The sequence below is a fragment of the Oncorhynchus clarkii genome, chromosome 1 (assembly GCF_045791955.1).
Source record: "Oncorhynchus clarkii lewisi isolate Uvic-CL-2024 chromosome 1, UVic_Ocla_1.0, whole genome shotgun sequence".
Taxonomy (NCBI): Eukaryota; Metazoa; Chordata; class Actinopteri; order Salmoniformes; family Salmonidae; genus Oncorhynchus; species Oncorhynchus clarkii.
This window is the reverse complement of record NC_092147.1, coordinates 7,389,416-7,406,838: the sequence shown is the minus strand read 5'-3', so window position 1 is coordinate 7,406,838 and position 17,423 is coordinate 7,389,416. Positions and strand designations below refer to the sequence as shown.

General features: G+C 43.1%; 1 protein-coding gene across 1 annotated transcript in view; it reads right to left on the bottom strand.

Moving 5' to 3' along the window:
- LOC139417520 (WD repeat domain 47b) overlaps window positions 1-17,423 on the bottom strand; it is a 47,428-nt gene that overhangs the window by 4,981 nt on the left and 25,024 nt on the right. Inside the window, 4 exon segments of the mRNA XM_071166797.1 lie at window positions 451-602; window positions 2,227-2,464; window positions 11,152-11,324; window positions 12,911-13,010. Coding sequence (XP_071022898.1) covers window positions 451-602; window positions 2,227-2,464; window positions 11,152-11,324; window positions 12,911-13,010 — 663 coding nt within the window.

Genomic DNA, 17,423 nt, shown 5'->3' with positions numbered 1-17,423 from the left:
TAAAACCTGCTTCTTTCCAACACTGTTGGTCTTTGAGAGAAACAGTAAGTAGCAGGCATTTGTTCTAGCCCAGCACTAATACACCTAATCTGTGAATCAGGCATGTCAACACTAGGCTGGACCAAACACCTGCACACCCTGTAGTTCTCCAGGACCAGGGGTTTGTGGCCACACCCTGTAGTTCTCCAGGACCAGGGGTTTGTGGCCACACCCTGTAGTTCTCCAGGACCAGGGGTTTGTGGCCACACCCTGTAGTTCTCCAGGACCAGGGGTTTGTGGCCACACCCTGTAGTTCTCCAGGACCAGGGGTTTGTGGCCACACCTTGTAGCTCTCCAGGACCAGGGGTTTGTGGCCACACCCTGTAGTTCTCCAGGACCAGGGGTTTGTGGCCATTTTGGGTAGGAACTTTGTTAGTTTTGGGACCGGTCTGAGTACAGGTAGTTTGTTACCTTGTGTTGAGGGAGTCTGGGTAAGCACAGACGCGCAGGGTTTTGGAGTTGGAGCCCACGGCGTACAGCGCCCCCGTGGGGTGAAAGGCCACAGCGCGCAACGCCTGCGTGTCCTCCAGACTGTTCACTGCCACAAACTGGGCCTTGGACTTCTCCATCTGAACACACATTATGAATCAAACTGATTTTGAAAGCCTTTTTATAAAATGCCTTCAGAAAGTATTCATACCACATTTTGTTGTGTTACAGCCTTAATTCAAAATGGGTTTCATGTATTTTCTCACACCCAATCTGCACACAATATCCCATGTTTTTAGGAATTTTAGCAAATTTATTGAACATACAGAAATATCTAATTTACATAAGTATTCACACCCCTGAGTAAATACTTTGTAGGAGCAACGTCCACAGAGATTACAGCTTTGAGTCTTTCAGGGTAAGTCTCTAAGAGATTTCCACACCTGGATTGTACAGCATTTGCCCATTATTATTTTCAAAATTCTTCAACCTCTGTCAAATTGGTTGTTGATCATTGCGAGACAACAATCTGCAGTTCTTGCCATAGATTTATGTCAAAACTAACTCGGCCACTCAGAAACATTCACTGTCTTCTTGGTAAGCAACTTCAGTGTAGATTTGGCCTTGTGTTTTAGGTTATTGTCCTGCTGAAAGGTGAATTCATCTCCCAGTGTCTGATGGAAAGCAGTCTGAACCAGGTTTTCCTTTAGGAATTTGCCTGTGCGTAACTCCATTCAGTTAATTTTTTCTCCTGAAAAACTCCCCAGTCCTTGACAATTACAAGCATACCCATAACATGATGCAGCCACCACTATGCTTGAAAATATGGGAGAATGGTACTCAGTAATGTGCTGTTTTGGATTTGCCCCAAACAAACACAAAAAAAGTTACATCGCTTACCACATTTTTTGCAGTATTACTTTAGTGCCTGGTTGCAAACAGGATGCGTATTTTGGGGTATTGTATTCTGTACTTCCTTCCTCAGTTTTCTCCTATCACAGCCATTAAACTCGAACTGATTTAAAGTCACCATTGGCCTCATAGTGAAATTCTTGAGCGTTTTCCTTCCTCACCATCCAAAGTGTAATTAATAACTTCACCGTGCTCAAAGGGATATTCAATGTTTGGTAAACTATCTACCAATAGGTACCCTTCTTAGAAAGGCATTTGAAAACCTCCCTGGTATTTGTGGTTGAATGTGTCTTTGAAATTCACTGCTGTAACACAAAATGTAGAAAAAAGTCAAGAGTGTGAATACTTTCTGAAGGCACTTTATAAGTAATTGTCACAAAGTTATTCTCAGTAACCTGGACTATATACTCCAAAGGGCAGGCAGTAGGAGTGAGTGGACAAACTCCCTACGATGAAGATACCTAGAGAGGAACCAGGTTCAGAGGGGAGGTCCACTCAGGGTTAGTCTCTCAGTCCACTGGAAGCCTACCTTCTGAGAATTGTTGCGCATCGGGGAGCCGCTCGAATCATCCTGAAGAGTAGGCAGAGTGGCCCTGTTTCTTTGATCACTGAGGGAATCAAAACACACAGAGTTTATGTTATTGTGTACCAGTGGACTTACTTCAAATCCTCCCAAACAAGGGGACAATAGTGTCTGTATATTGTCTAGAACAGTGGTTCCCAAACTTTCCACCCCTAGTGACCACAAGGAAAACCTTGAGGGTCCTGGTGGATCCTAGTATGTTCCTTAACCACAGGAAGCATTTTTAGGAAAAAAACAGATTCTAGTCTGGCCCTCTTCGTGACCTCTCACCTCTGAGTGTTCTGGACGGGGGACTCGTTGAAGGAGGGCATGCCCTGAGACCCTACCATAAGAGGGGTGCTGCTGACCCCTCCCGGCTTATCCCTGAGAGGGCCTGTCTCTTGGGTGTGGGTACTAGAGTTGGGTCCAGGGGTCCCGTTACACTGCTGGCTCACAGACTGGATCCCCCCCTCTCCCACATTGTCCATTCCCACGTTCATCTCCTCCAGCTTCTGGATGGACCTACACACACACACACACACACGTCATCGATTGGAGTCAATGAAGCAGCTGAGAAATTATACATTATTCCACACTAACTGAAACACAAGCTCATTGAACTACTGTAACACAAATAAATGACTATTTTAGATCAATAAACCCCCGCCCCCCCAAATTTTTAAAATATTTTTTGTTTAAAAAAATATATATAAACACAAATGGTAATTGGGCAAATGTATTTTTTGAGCGTGTCAAAACCTAATCTACGAATAAAATGATGAGAAAAATAACGGATGTATGGATTAAAGAAATAATGTATGCTTGGAGGGATAAAGAAGGATAATGATCGATAGAAAACGAAAGGAGGGATAAAGAAGGATAATGGATAGATAAGAACGATAATGATAGATAGAAAACTAAAGGAGGGATAAAGAAGGATAATGGATAGATAAAGAACGATAATGATAGATAGAAAACTAAAGGAGGGATAAAGATCGATAGAAAACTAAAGGAGGGATAAAGAAGGATAATGATTGATAGAAAACTAAAGGAGGGATAAAGAACGATAATGGATAGATAAAGAACGATAATGATCGATAGAAAACTAAAGGAGGGATAAAGAAGGATAATGGATAGATAAGAACGATAATGATAGATAGAAAACTAAAGGAGGGATAAAGAAGGATAATGGATAGATAAAGAACGATAATGATAGATAGAAAACTAAAGGAGGGATAAAGATCGATAGAAAACTAAAGGAGGGATAAAGAAGGATAATGATTGATAGAAAACTAAAGGAGGGATAAAGAACGATAATGGATAGATAAAGAACGATAATGATCGATAGAAAACTAAAGGAGGGATAAAGAAGGATAATGATCGATAGAAAACTAAATGAGGGATAAAGAACGATAATGGATAGATAAAGAAGGATAATGATCGATAGAAAACTAAAGGAGGGATAAAGAAGGATAATGATCGATAGAAAACTAAAGGAGGGATAAAGAAGGATAATGATCGATAGAAAACTAAATGAGGGATAAAGAACGATAATGATCGATAGAAAACTAAAGGAGGGATAAAGAAGGATAATGATCGATAGAAAACTAAAGGAGGGATAAAGAAGGATAATGATCGATAGAAAACTAAAGGAGGGATAAAGAAGGATAATGATCGATAGAAAACTAAAGGAGGGATAAAGAAGGATAATGATCGATAGAAAACTAAAGGAGGGATAAAGAAGGATAATGATCGATAGAAAACTAAAGGAGGGATAAAGAAGGATAATGATCGATAGAAAACTAAAGGAGGGATAAAGAACGATAATGGATAGATAAAGAACGATAATGATCGATAGAAAACTAAAGGAGGGATAAAGAAGGATAATGATCGATAGAAAACTAAATGAGGGATAAAGAAGGATAATGATCGATAGAAAACTAAAGGAGGGATAAAGAACGATAATGATAGCTAGAAAACTAAAGGAGGGATAAAGAACGATAATGGATAGATAAAGAACGATAATGATAGATAGAAAACTAAAGGAGGGATAAAGAACGATAATGGATAGACAGAAAACTAAAGGATAAAATAAAATAATAGATGAAAGGGTGGAGGTCTGAAACAAGGTCTTTTTTAAAGATCTTTTCACTACAAAAACAAAACTGAAAGCTCATGAAAAAGCAAAACAAACAAGAGTCAAATAATACAGATACAGTGGAGCAAAAAAGTATTTATTCAGCCACCAATTGTGCATGTTCTCCCACTTAAAAAGATGAGAGAGGCCTGTAATTTTCATCATAGGTACACTTCAACTATGACAGACAAAATGAGGAAAAAAAATCCAGAAAATCACATTGTATTCACAAAAATTCACATTTTTTATGAATTTATTTGCAAATGATGGTGGAAATAAGTATTTGGTCACCTACAAAAGTTTATCTCAAGACTTTGTTATATACCCTTTGTTGGCAATGACAGACGTCAAATGTTTTCTGTAAGTCTTCACAAGGTTTTCACTCACTGTTGCTGGTATTTTGGCCCATTCCTCCATGCAGATCTCCTCTAGAGCAGTGATGTTTTGGGGCTGTTGCTGGGCAACACGGACTTTCAACTTCCTCCAAAGATTTTCTATGGGGTTGAGATCTGGAGACTGGCTAGGCTACTCCAGGACCTTGAAATGCTTCTTACGAAGCCACTCCTTCGTTGCGCGGGCGGTAAGTTTGGGATCATTGTCATGCTGAAAGACCCAGTCACGTTTCATCTTCAATGCCCTTGCTGATGGAAGGAGGTTTTCACTCAAAATCTCACGATACATGGCCCCATTCATTCTTTCCTTTACACGGATCAGTCGTCCTGGTCCCTTTGCAGAAAAACAGTCCCAAAGCATGATGTTCCCACCCCCATGCTTCACAGTAGGTATGGTGTTCTTTGGATGCAACTCAGCATTCTTTGTCCTCCAAACACAACGAGTTGAGTTTTTACTAAAAAGTTCTATTTTGGTTTCATCTGACCATATGACATTCTCCCAATCTTCTTCTGGATCATCCAAATGCTCTCTAGCAAACGGGCCTGGACATGTACTGGCTTAAGCAGGGGGACACGTCTGGCACTGCAGGATTTGAGTCCCTGGCGGCGTAGTGTGTTACTGATGGTAGGCTTTGTTACTTTGGTCCCAGCTCTCTGCAGGTCATTCACTAGGTCCCCCCGTGTGGTTCTGGGATTTTTGCTCACAGTTCTTGTGATCATTTTGACCCCACGGGGTGAGATCTTGCGTGGAGCCCCAGATCGAGGGAGATTATCAGTGGTCTTGTATTTCTTCCATTTCCTAATAATTGCTCCAACAGTTGATTTCTTCAAACCAAGCTGCTTACCTATTGCAGATTCAGTCTTCCCAGCCTGGTGCAGGTCTACAATTTTGTTTCTGGTGTCCTTTGACAGCTCTTTGGTCTTGGCCATAGTGGAGTTTGGAGTGTGACTGTTTGAGGTTGTGGACAGGGTGTCTTTTATACTGATAACAAGTTCAAACAGGTGCCATTAATACAGGTAACGAGTGGAGGACAGAGGAGCCTCTTAATAAAGAAGTTGTTACAGGTCTGTGAGAGCCAGAAATCTTGCTTGTTTGTAGGTGACCAAATACTTATTTTACACCATAATTTGCAAATAAATTCATTAAAAATCCTACAATGTCATTTTCTGGATTTTTTTCCCCTCATTTTGTCTGTCATAGTTGAAGTGTACCTATGATGAAAATTACAGGCCTCTCATCTTTTTAAGTGGGAGAATTGGTGGCTGACTAAATACTTTTTTGCCCCACTGTATATGATAGAGTAGGATTGGACTACGATCTTCAGCCAAAGTTGAATGTTTAGTCTTTCAAGCCTCCGACAGTCAAGATGGGAGCCACATAGCTGGAGCAGAGGGAAGAGGTGACATAATGACAGGTGAAAGAATGTTAAGGTGATTGATGGACAGAGGATGAAAGAATGTATCTGTAATGGAAGGAAGGACTAATTTAGGTTAGAGGGGTTAATGGCTAGATAAACAGGAGGTTGAAGTGGTGGACGCTGGGACCGAGAGACTGAAAAACAGCTTCTATCTCAAGGCCATCAGACTGTTAAATAGCCATTACTAGCCAGCTACCACCTGGTTACTCAACTGTGCACTTTAGAGACTGCTGCCCTCTTTACATAGTCATTGAACACTGGTCATTTTTATAATAACCAAAACAGTAAAAATAAAAATAAACGAATACAATATTAGAACAAGCAATGTCAGAGTCTGGATAGATAGAGATCTATATATACAGTTGAAGTCGGAAGTTTACATACACCTTAGCCAAATACATTTAAACTCATTTTTTCACAATTCCTGACATTTAATCCTAGTAAAAATCCCCTGTCTTGGGTCAGTTAGGATCACCACTTTATTTTAAGAATGTGAAATGAAAGAAATAATTCTCTCCACTATTATTCTGACATCACATTCCCAGTGGGTCAGAAGTTTACATACACTCAATTAGTATTTGGTAGCATTGCCTTTAAATTGTTTAACTTGGGTCAAATATTTCGGGTAGCCTTCCACAAGCTTCCCACAATAAGTTGGGTGAATTTTGGCCCATTCCTCCTGACAGAGCTGATGTAACTGAGTCAGGTTTACAGGCCTCCTTGCTCGCACGTGCTTTTTCAGTTCTGACCACCAATTTTGCCACCCCCCGTGCTTCACGGTTGGGATGGTGTTCTTCGGCTTTCAAGCCTCCCCTTTTTCCTTCAAACATAACGATGGTCATTATGGCCAAACATTTATATTTTTGTTTCATCAGACCAGAGGACATTGCAGTGCAGTTGCAAACCGTAGTCTGGCTTTGTTATGGTGGTTTTGGAGCAGTGGCTTCTTCCTTGCTGAGCGGCCTTTCAGGTTATGTTGATATAGGACTCGTTTTACTGTGGATATAGATACTTTTGTACCTGTTACCTCCAGCATCTTCACAAGGTCCTTTGCTGTTGTTCTGGGATTGATTTGCACTTTTCGCACCAAAGTATGTTCATCTCTAAGAGACAGAACGCGTCTCCTTCCTGAGCAGTATGACAGCTGCGTGGTCCCATGGTGTTTATACTTGCGTACTATTGTTTGTACAGATAAACGTGGTACCTTCAGGTGTTTGGAAATTGCTCCCAAGGATGAACCATTCAGTGGTCTGAATACTTTCAGAATGCACTGTGTGTGTGTGTGTGTGTAATTATATATATACAGTGCCTTGTGAAAGTATTCGGCCCCCTTGAACTTTGCGACCTTTTGCCACATTTCAGGCTTCAAATATAAAGATATAAAACTGTATTTTTTTGTGAAGAATCAACAACAAGTGGGACACAATCATGAAGTGGAACGACATTTATTGGATATTTCAAACTTTTTTAACAAATCAAAAACTGAAAAATTGGGCGTGCAAAATTATTAGGCACGGTATAAAAATAATGTGTCATTACATTTTGTTATGTTTATAGCCTTATTCTAAAATGGATTAATTTGTATTTTTTCCTCATCTAAAACACAATACCCCATAATGACAAAGCAAAAACAGGTTGTCATTTTTGCAAGAAAAAAACAACTGAAATATCATATTGACATAAGTATTCAGTTGAAGCCCTTTGGCAGCGATTACAGCCTTGAGTCTTCTTGGGTATGACGCTACAAGCTTGGCACACCTGTATTTTGGTAGTTTCTCCCATTGTTCTCTGCAGATGTATAGGCAGGCTACTTCTCTGTATACATCAATGATGTCGCTCTTGCTGCTGGTGATTCTCTGATCCACCTCTACGCAGACGACACCATTCTGTATACTTCTGGCCCTTCTTTGGACACTGTAACCTCCAGACAAGCTTCAATGTCATTACAACTCTCCTTCCGTGGCCTCCAACTGTTCTTAAACGCTAGTAAAACTAAATGTATGCTCTTCAACCGATCGCTGCCCGCACCTGCCCACCCGTCCAGCATCACTACTCTGGACGGTTCTGACTTAGAATATGTGGACAACTACAAATACCTAGGTGTGTGGTTAGACTGTAAACTCTCCTTCCAGACTCACATTAAACATCTCCAATCCAAAATTAAATCTAGAATCAGCTTCCTATTTCACAACAAAGCATCCTTCACTCAAGCTGCCAAACATACCCTCGTAAAACTGACCATCCTACCGATCCTTGACTTCGGCGATGTCATTTACAAAATAGCCTCCAACACTCTAGTCAGCAAATTGGATGCAGTCTATCACAGTGCCATCCGTTTTGTCACCAAACCCCCATATACTACCAACCACTGCGACCTGTATGATCTCGTTGGCTGGCCCTCGCTTCATACTCGTTGCCAAATCCACTGGCTACAGGTTATCTACAAGTCTCTACTAGGTAAAGCCCCGCCTTATCTCAGCTCACTGGTCACCATAGCAGCAACCACCCGTAGCACGCACTCCAGCAGGTATATCTCACTGGTCACCCACAAAGCCAATTCTTCCTTTGGCCGCCTCTCCTTCCAGTTCTCTGCTGCCAATGACTGGAACGAACTGCAAAAATCACTGAAGCTGGAGACTCTTACCTCCCTCACTAACTTTAAGCACCAGCTTTCAGAGCAGCTCACAGATCACTGCACCTGTACATTGCTCATCTGTAAATAGCCCATCCAATCTACCTCATCCCCATACTGTATTTATTTATTTATCTTGCTCCTTTGCACCCCAGTATCTCTACTTGCACATTCATCTTCTGCACATCTTCCATTCCAGTGTTTAATTGCTATATTGTAATTACTTCGCCACCATGGCCTATTTATTGCCTTACCTCTCTTATCCTACCTCATAGGCACATGCTGTATATAGATTTTTCTACTGTATTATTGATTGTATGTTTGTTTTACTCCATGTGTAACTCTGTGTTGTTGTATGTGTCGAACTGCTTTGCTTTATCTTGGCCAGGTCGCAGTTGTAAATGAGAACTTGTTCTCAACTAGCTTACCTGGTTAAATAAAAGGTGAAATATATATATATATATTTTTTTAAAGATCCTCTCAAGCTCTGTCAGGTTTGTAATCGTTCCTGTTATGCAATTGTTTCTAGTCACCACCAGATGGCAGTATATAGCCACAAGCAAATTATTTTTCTATTTTACTATTCATCACGACCTCATGTTAACTCAATAACACATGTTTTGTTATATTTACTACATGAGTGGTCAGTTAGTAGTGATGATGTTGTGATTTGAGTAGAGATGAGCAGAGTTTTGGGACCTACTGGTTAACAAACACTTCTTATTGGTATTACTGCACAATTCCAGCCTAATGACTATTGTTTTACTGTTGGCTGTTTGGGAATCTGCTACTTAATAGCTACTAAGCAGTGTGGTAACTACGCAATTGTGTTCATGCTAACATTGTTTAATTGGATATCACAATATGTAATACAATTTATTTAGAAATTGTAGCCGTAATCATTGTTGAAGCCACAACAAACAATCTGTTGCTGGAGAATTCAAATTCATAAATGGAGCTGTGGATCAAAGATCAGGACAGTCAATGAGATCAACATGATAGTTTACATTTTAGACTGAATGACAACAAAAAAAAATATATTTTTAAAGTTACAGACTAAATAATTTTCAAACTCAAATAATCAAAATCTGCTTTCAAAACAAATAACATGTTCGCTGTGGTTCTTCTTGCAAAGCATGTAAACCTTTTCATCTAACTATTAGTTCATTCGGAAAGTATTCAGACCCCTTGACTTTTTCCACATTTTGTTATGTTACAGCCTTATTCTAAAATGTATTAGATTGCCCCCCCCCCCCTCAATCTACACACAATACCCCATAATGACCATGCAAAAACAGGTTTTTAGAAATATACACTACCATTCAAAAGTTTGTGCTCACTTAGAAGTGTCCTTGTTTTAGAAAGAAATGCTATTTTTTTTGTCCATTAAAATAACATCAAATTGATCAGATACAGTGTAGACATTGTTAATGTTGTAAATGACTTTTGTAGCTGGAAACGGCAATTTTTTTATGGAATATCTACATAGGCGTACAGAGACCCATTATCAGCAACCATCACTCCTGTGTTCCAATGGCACGTTGTGTTAGCTAATCCAAGTGTATCATTTTAAAAGGCTAATTGATTTTTAGAAAACCATTTTTGGTTACTACATTATTCCATATGTGTTACTGCATAATTTTTCTACAATGGAAGAAAATAGTAAAAATAAAGAAAAACCCTTGAATGAGTAGGTGTGTCCAAACGTTTGACTGGTGCTGTAGGTCTATTTCGGATATTACTTGTTCTGAAATATCTTAAATGTATTTATATTTGACTTATTATTAATTTATATTTTAGTCATTTAGCAGACAATCTCATCCAGAGCGACTTACAGGAGCAATTAGGGTGAAGTGTCTTGCTCAAGGGCATAGACAGATATTTCACCTAGTCAGCTCAGGGATTCGAACCAGTGAGCTTTCAGTTACTGGCCCAGCGCTCTTTCAGTCACTGGCCCAGCGCTCTTTCAGTTACTAGCCCAGCGCTCTTTCAGTCACTGGCCCAGCGCTCTTTCAGTTACTAGCCCAGCGCTCTTTCAGTCACTGGCCCAGCGCTCTTTCAGTTACTAGCCCAGCGCTCTTTCAGTTACTAGCCCAGCGCTCTTTCAGTTACTAGCCCAGCGCTCTTTCAGTTACTAGCCCAGCGCTCTTTCAGTTACTAGCCCAGCGCTCTTTCAGTTACTAGCCCAGCGCTCTTTCAGTTACTAGCCCAGCGCTCTTTCAGTTACTAGCCCAGCGCTCTTTCAGTCACTGGCCCAGCGCTCTTTCAGTTACTAGCCCAGCGCTCTTTCAGTCACTGGCCCAGCGCTCTTTCAGTTACTAGCCCAGCGCTCTTTCAGTTACTAGCCCAGCGCTCTTAACTACTAATAAGTGGACCATAAGATGTAGAAACTTCTCAGTGAGGTTGTGCTCCCTCCAGGTGTGTGTGTGTGTGTGTGTGTGTCTAACCTGTTGAGGAACTTCTCAGTGAGGTTATGCTGGGCATCTGGCCCCTCCTGTGTGTGTGTGTGTGTGTGTGTGTGTGTGTGTGTGTGTGTGTGTTGTCTCTAACCTGTTGAGGAACTTCTCAGTGAGGTTATGCTGGGCATCTGGCCCCTCCTGTGTGTGTGTGTGTGTGTGTGTGTCTCTAACCTGTTGAGGAACTTCTCAGTGAGGTTATGCTGGGCATCTGGCCCCTCCTGTGTGTGAACCCCTCCCTCCAGCAGCATCTGCTGGTACAGCTGTCTCTGCTGCTGCTTCTGTTCCAGGTGCTGCTGGACACGCTTCTTCTGCCTGTAGTACTCCTGGATCTGCTCACCGTCGTGCTGTCGAGGAAGACACACACGCATTTAGAACGATATAGTACACCAAGAACGAAACAAAACCATTATGTCAGGTCATGAGGTTACCTCCAAAACACGCGGCAAACTACAGTACAGCCCTCTCTACAAGGCCTCAAAGCTAATCCACATCAAACACACAACGGGCCAACTCTTCATCTCTCTAATGTGACTCTATGCATGCACAGAAAAATCCAATCTAAAGCTGCTGGGCTTCGGAGATATATTAAAATGAGCAATGAGTGTGCTAGCAGGCTGGCTGTGTCAAGACCAGCCATCAAAGCAGATTGTACACCGCTGTCCGTGACCCTGTGTCGTCAAATTATGGCCCCCGCAGCAGATGAGGCGGTCGGCAGTAGCTCATAGACTCCCCCGTCAGATGACAGGGTGTCTGTGGGGTCGACTCCCCCGTGGACGAGGTCGTTGGATTTATGGGTAACTAAAGTCAGTGGGTGAGGATATGGGGGTGTGGGGGATACCATGAGAGAGAGACCATATGAGAGACAGACAGAGAAACAAAGAGAGAAACAGAGACAGACAAACAGAGAGAGAAAGAGAGACAGAAACAGAGAGAGAAAGAGACAGAAACAGAAACAGACAAACAGAGAGAGACAGAAACAGAGACAAACAGAGATAGAAAGAGAAACAAAGAGAGAGACAGACACACAGAGAGAGACAGAAACAGACAGAGAGAGAAAGAGAAACAAAGAGAGAGACAGACACACAGAGAGAAACAGAAACAGACAAACAGAGAGAGAAAGAGAAACAAAGAGAGAGACAGAAACAGAAACAGACAAACAGAGAGAGAAAGAGAGACAGAAACAGAGACAGACAGAAGCAGACAGACAAACAGAGAGAGAAAGAGACAAACAAAGAGAGAGAGAAAGAGACAAACAAAGAGAGACAGAAACAGAGAGAGAGACAGAAACAGAGAGAGAGACAGAAACAGAGAAAGACAAACAGAGAGAGACAGAAACAGAGAGAGAGACAGAAACAGAGAGAGAGACAGAAACAGAGAGAGAGACAGAAACAGAGAAAGACAAACAGAGAGAGAGAGACAGACAGAGACAGACAAACAGAGAAACAGAGATACAGACAGAAACAGAGACAGAGACAGAAACAGAGAGAGTGAAACAGACAGACAGAGAAACACAGACAGACAAACAGAGAGAGAAAGAGCGACAGAAACAGAGACAGAAACAGAGAGAGAAAGAGAGACAGAAACAGAGAGCGAAAGAGACAGACAAACAAAGAGAGAGAGACAGACAGACACAAACAAAGAGAGAGAAACAGACAGACAGACACAAACAAAGAGAGAGAAACAGACAGACAGACACAAACAAAGAGAGAGAAACAGACAGACAGACAGAGATCAATATGTATTCCCTTTTATAATGTATGGCCTAATGTTTTTTTCCTGAATGGCCAGATGGGGGTGCAATCTTGTTTGCAGGAAATGACAGAAATACACAGAAACGTTAGTGATGGGCATTTACAGTTATATACGCTGGTCTCGCTAAACCTTATAATCACAGGAAATGCCTTGCGTTGATACAAGGGGATGAAATTACCTCTTTTTCGTTTGGCGGCCCACCGTCCGCCCCGGGGGCCAGAGGGGTGCGCATGACATTTGGTCCACTGGAGGCCAGAACCAGAACCGGTGGGACAATCCTGTTGACACAGGGACAAAATATCCACATGGACTATAGGCTTGGCAGGAACAGGTTTACAGTGTCCTCTCCAAAAATGACTATAGGCTTGGCAGGAACAGGTTTACAGTGTCCTCTCCAAAAATGACTATAGGCTTGGCAGGAACAGGTTTACAGTGTCCTCTCCAAAAATGACTACAGGCTTGGCAGGAACAGGTTTACAGTGTCCTCTCCAAAAATGACTATAGGCTTGGCAGGAACAGGTTTACAGTGTCCTCTCCAAAAATGACTATAGGCTTGGCAGGAACAGGTTTACAGTGTCCTCTCCAAAAATGACTATAGGCTTGGCAGGAACAGGTTTACAGTGTCCTCTCCAAAAATGGCATAAACTGCAAAACAAGCACACTTTCAACCAATCCCAAACCAGCTCCTACACCCTAGGGAGGCCTAGTACCATATTGCATATAGACCACCATCATCATCATCATCATCATCATCATCATCATCATCATCGTTTGGCTACAGAACAGTTGACCGGTACAGGCCACATATACAACAGAGCTACAGAACAGTGGACCGGTACAGGCCACATATACAACAGAGCTACAGAACAGTGGACCGGTACAGGCCACATATACAACAGAGCTACAGAACAGTTGACCGGTACAGACCACATATACAACAGAGCTACAGAACAGTGGACCGGTACAGGCCACATATACAACAGAGCTACAGAACAGTGGACCGGTACAGGCCACATATACAACAGAGCTACAGAACGGTTGACCGGTACAGACCACATATACAACAGAGCTACAGAACAGTTGACCGGTACAGGCCACATATACAACAGAGCTACAGAACAGTGGACCGGTACAGGCCACATATACAACAGAGCTACAGAACAGTTGACCGGTACAGGCCACATATACAACAGAGCTACAGAACAGTGGACCGGTACAGGCCACATATACAATAGAGCTACAGAACAGTGGACCGGTACAGACCACATATACAACAGAGCTACAGAACAGTTGACCGGTACAGGCCACATATACAACAGAGCTACAGAACAGTGGACCGGTACAGGCCACATATACAATAGAGCTTCAGAACAGTGGACCGGTACAGGCCACATATACAACAGAGCTGCAGAACAGTTGACCGGTACAGGCCACATATACAACAGAGCTACAGAACAGTTGACCGGTACAGGCCACATATACAACAGAGCTACAGAACAGTTGACCGGTACAGACCACATATACAACAGAGCTACAGAACAGTTGACCGGTACAGACCACATATACAACAGAGCTACAGAACAGTTGACCGGTACAGGCCACATATACAACAGAGCTACAGAACGGTTGACCGGTACAGACCACATATACAACAGAGCTACAGAACAGTTGAGCGTATAGGAAAACATCTATCGATTCATTCCTTTCAGATCTACACAAGTGTAGGTTGGGTTAGGGTTAGTGTAGGTTGGGTTAGGGTTAGTGTAGGTTGGGTTAGGGTTAGTGTAGGTTGGGTTAGGGTTAGTGTAGGTTGGGTTAGGGTTAGTGTAGGTTGGGTTAGTGTAGGTTGGGTTAGGGTTAGTGTAGGTTGGGTTAGGGTTAGTGTAGGTTGGGTTAGGGTTAGTGTAGGTTGGGTTAGGGTTAGTGTAGGTTGGGTTAGGGTTAGTGTAGGTTGGGTTAGGGTTAGTGTAGGTTGGGTTAGGGTTAGTGTAGGTTGGGTTAGTGTAGGTTGGGTTAGGGTTAGTGTAGGTTGGGTTAGGGTTAGTGTAGGTTGGGTTAGGGTTAGTGTAGGTTGGGTTAGGGTTAGTGTAGGTTGGGTTAGGGTTAGTGTAGGTTGGGTTAGGGTTAGTGTAGGTTGGGTTAGGGTTAGGGTAGGTTGGGTTAGGGTTAGTGTAGGTTGGGTTAGGGTTAGTGTAGGTTGGGTTAGGGTTAGTGTAGGTTGGGTTAGTGTAGGTTGGGTTAGGGTTAGTGTAGGTTGGGTTAGTGTAGGTTGGGTTAGGGTTAGTGTAGGTTGGGTTAGGGTTAGTGTAGGTTGGGTTAGGGTTAGTGTAGGTTGGGTTAGGGTTAGTGTAGGTTGGGTTAGGGTTAGTGTAGGTTGGGTTAGGGTTAGTGTAGGTTGGGTTAGGGTTAGGGTAGGTTGGGTTAGGGTTAGGGTAGGTTGGGTTAGGGTAGGTTGGGTTAGGGTTAGGGTAGGTTGGGTTAGGGTTAGTGTAGGTTGGGTTAGGGTTAGTGTAGGTTGGGTTAGGGTTAGTGTAGGTTGGGTTAGGGTTAGTGTAGGTTGGGTTAGGGTTAGTGTAGGTTGGGTTAGGGTTAGTGTAGGTTGGGTTAGGGTTAGTGTAGGTTGGGTTAGGGTTAGTGTAGGTTGGGGTTAGTGTAGGTTGGGTTAGTGTAGGTTGGGTTAGGGTTAGTGTAGGTTGGGTTAGGGTTAGTGTAGGTTGGGTTAAGGTAGGTTGGGTTAGGGTTAGTGTAGGTTGGGTTAGTGTAGGTTGGGTTAGGGTTAGTGTAGGTTGGGTTAGGGTTAGTGTAGGTTGGGTTAGGGTTAGTGTAGGTTGGGTTAGGGTTAGTGTAGGTTGGGTTAGGGTTAGTGTAGGTTGGGTTAGGGTTAGGGTAGGTTGGGTTAGGGTAGGTTGGGTTAGTGTAGGTTGGGTTAGGGTTAGTGTAGGTTGGGTTAGGGTTAGTGTAGGTTGGGTTAGGGTTAGTGTAGGTTGGGTTAGGGTTAGTGTAGGTTGGGTTAGGGTTAGGGTAGGTTGGGTTAGGGTTAGTGTAGGTTGGGTTAGGGTTAGTGTAGGTTGGGTTAGGGTTAGTGTAGGTTGGGTTAGGGTTAGTGTAGGTTGGGTTAGGGTTAGTGTAGGTTGGGTTAGGGTTAGTGTAGGTTGGGTTAGGGTTAGTGTAGGTTGGGTTAGTGTAGGTTGGGTTAGGGTTAGTGTAGGTTGGGTTAGGGTTAGGGTAGGTTGGGTTAGGGTAGGTTGGGTTAGTGTAGGTTGGGTTAGGGTTAGTGTAGTGTAGGTTGGGTTAGGGTAGGTTGGGTTAGTGTAGGTTGGGTTAGGGTTAGTGTAGGTTGGGTTAGGGTTAGTGTAGGTTGGGTTAGGGTAGGTTGGGTTAGGGTTAGTGTAGGTTGGGTTAGGGTTAGTGTAGGTTGGGTTAGGGTTAGTGTAGGTTGGGTTAGGGTAGGTTGGGTTAGGGTTAGTGTAGGTTGGGTTAGGGTAGCTTGGGTTACTGTAGGTTGGGTTAGGGTTAGTGTAGGTTGGGTTAGGGTAGGTTGGGTTAGGGTAGGTTGGGTTAGGGTTAGTGTAGGTTGGGTTAGGGTTAGTTAGGGTTAGGTTGGGTTAGGGTTAGTGTAGGTTAGGGGTTAGTGTAGGTTGGGTTAGGGTTAGTGTAGGTTGGGTTAGGGTTAGTTGTAGGTTGGGTTAGGGTTAGTGTAGGTTGGGTTAGGGTTAGTGTAGGTTGGTTAGGGTAGGGGTAGGTTGGGTTAGGGTTAGTGTAGGTTGGGTTAGGGTTAGTGTAGGTTGGGTTAGGTTGGGTTAGGGTTAGTGTAGGTTGGGTTGTGTAGGTTGGGTTAGGGTTAGTGTAGGTTGGGTTAGGGTTAGTGTAGGTTGGGTTAGGGTTAGTGTAGGTTGGGTTAGGGGTTAGGGTTAGGTTGGGTTAGGGTTAGTGTAGGTTGGGTTAGGGTTAGTGTAGGTTGGGTTAGGGTTAGTGTAGGTTGGGTTAGGGTTAGTGTTAGGTGTAGGTTGGGTTAGGGTTAGTGTAGGTTGGGTTAGGGTTAGTGTAGGTTGGGTTAGGGTTAGTGTAGGTTGGGTTAGGGTTAGTGTAGGTTGGGTTAGGGTTAGTGTAGGTTGGGTTAGGGTTAGTGTAGGTTGGGTTAGGGTTAGTGTAGGTTGGGTTAGGGTTAGGTTAGGGTTAGGTTGGGGGTTAGGGTTAGTGTAGGTTGGGTTAGGGTTAGTGTAGGTTGGTGTAGGTTGGGTTAGGGTTAGTGTAGGTTGGGTTAGTGTAGGTTGGGTTAGGGTTAGTGTAGGTTGGGTTAGGGTTAGTGTAGGTTGGGTTAGGGTTAGTGTAGGTTGGGTTAGGGTTAGTATAGGTTGGGTTAGGGTAGGTTGGGTTAGGGGTTAGGGTAGGTTGGGTTAGGGGTGTAGGTTGGGTTAGGGTAGGTTGGGTTAGGGTTAGTGTAGGTTGGGTTAGGGTTAGTGTAGGTTGGGTTAGGGTAGGTTGGGTTAGGGGTTAGTTGGGTTAGGGTAGGTTGGGTTAGGGGTTAGGGTTAGGTTGGGTTAGGGTTAGTGTAGATTGGGTTAGGGTTTAGGTTGGGTTAGGGGGGTTAGGTTGGGTTGTAGGTTGGGTTAGGGTTAGGTTGGGTTAGGGGTGTAGGTTGGGTTTAGGTTGGGTTAGGGGTTGGGTTAGGGGTTAGTGTTAGGGGTTGG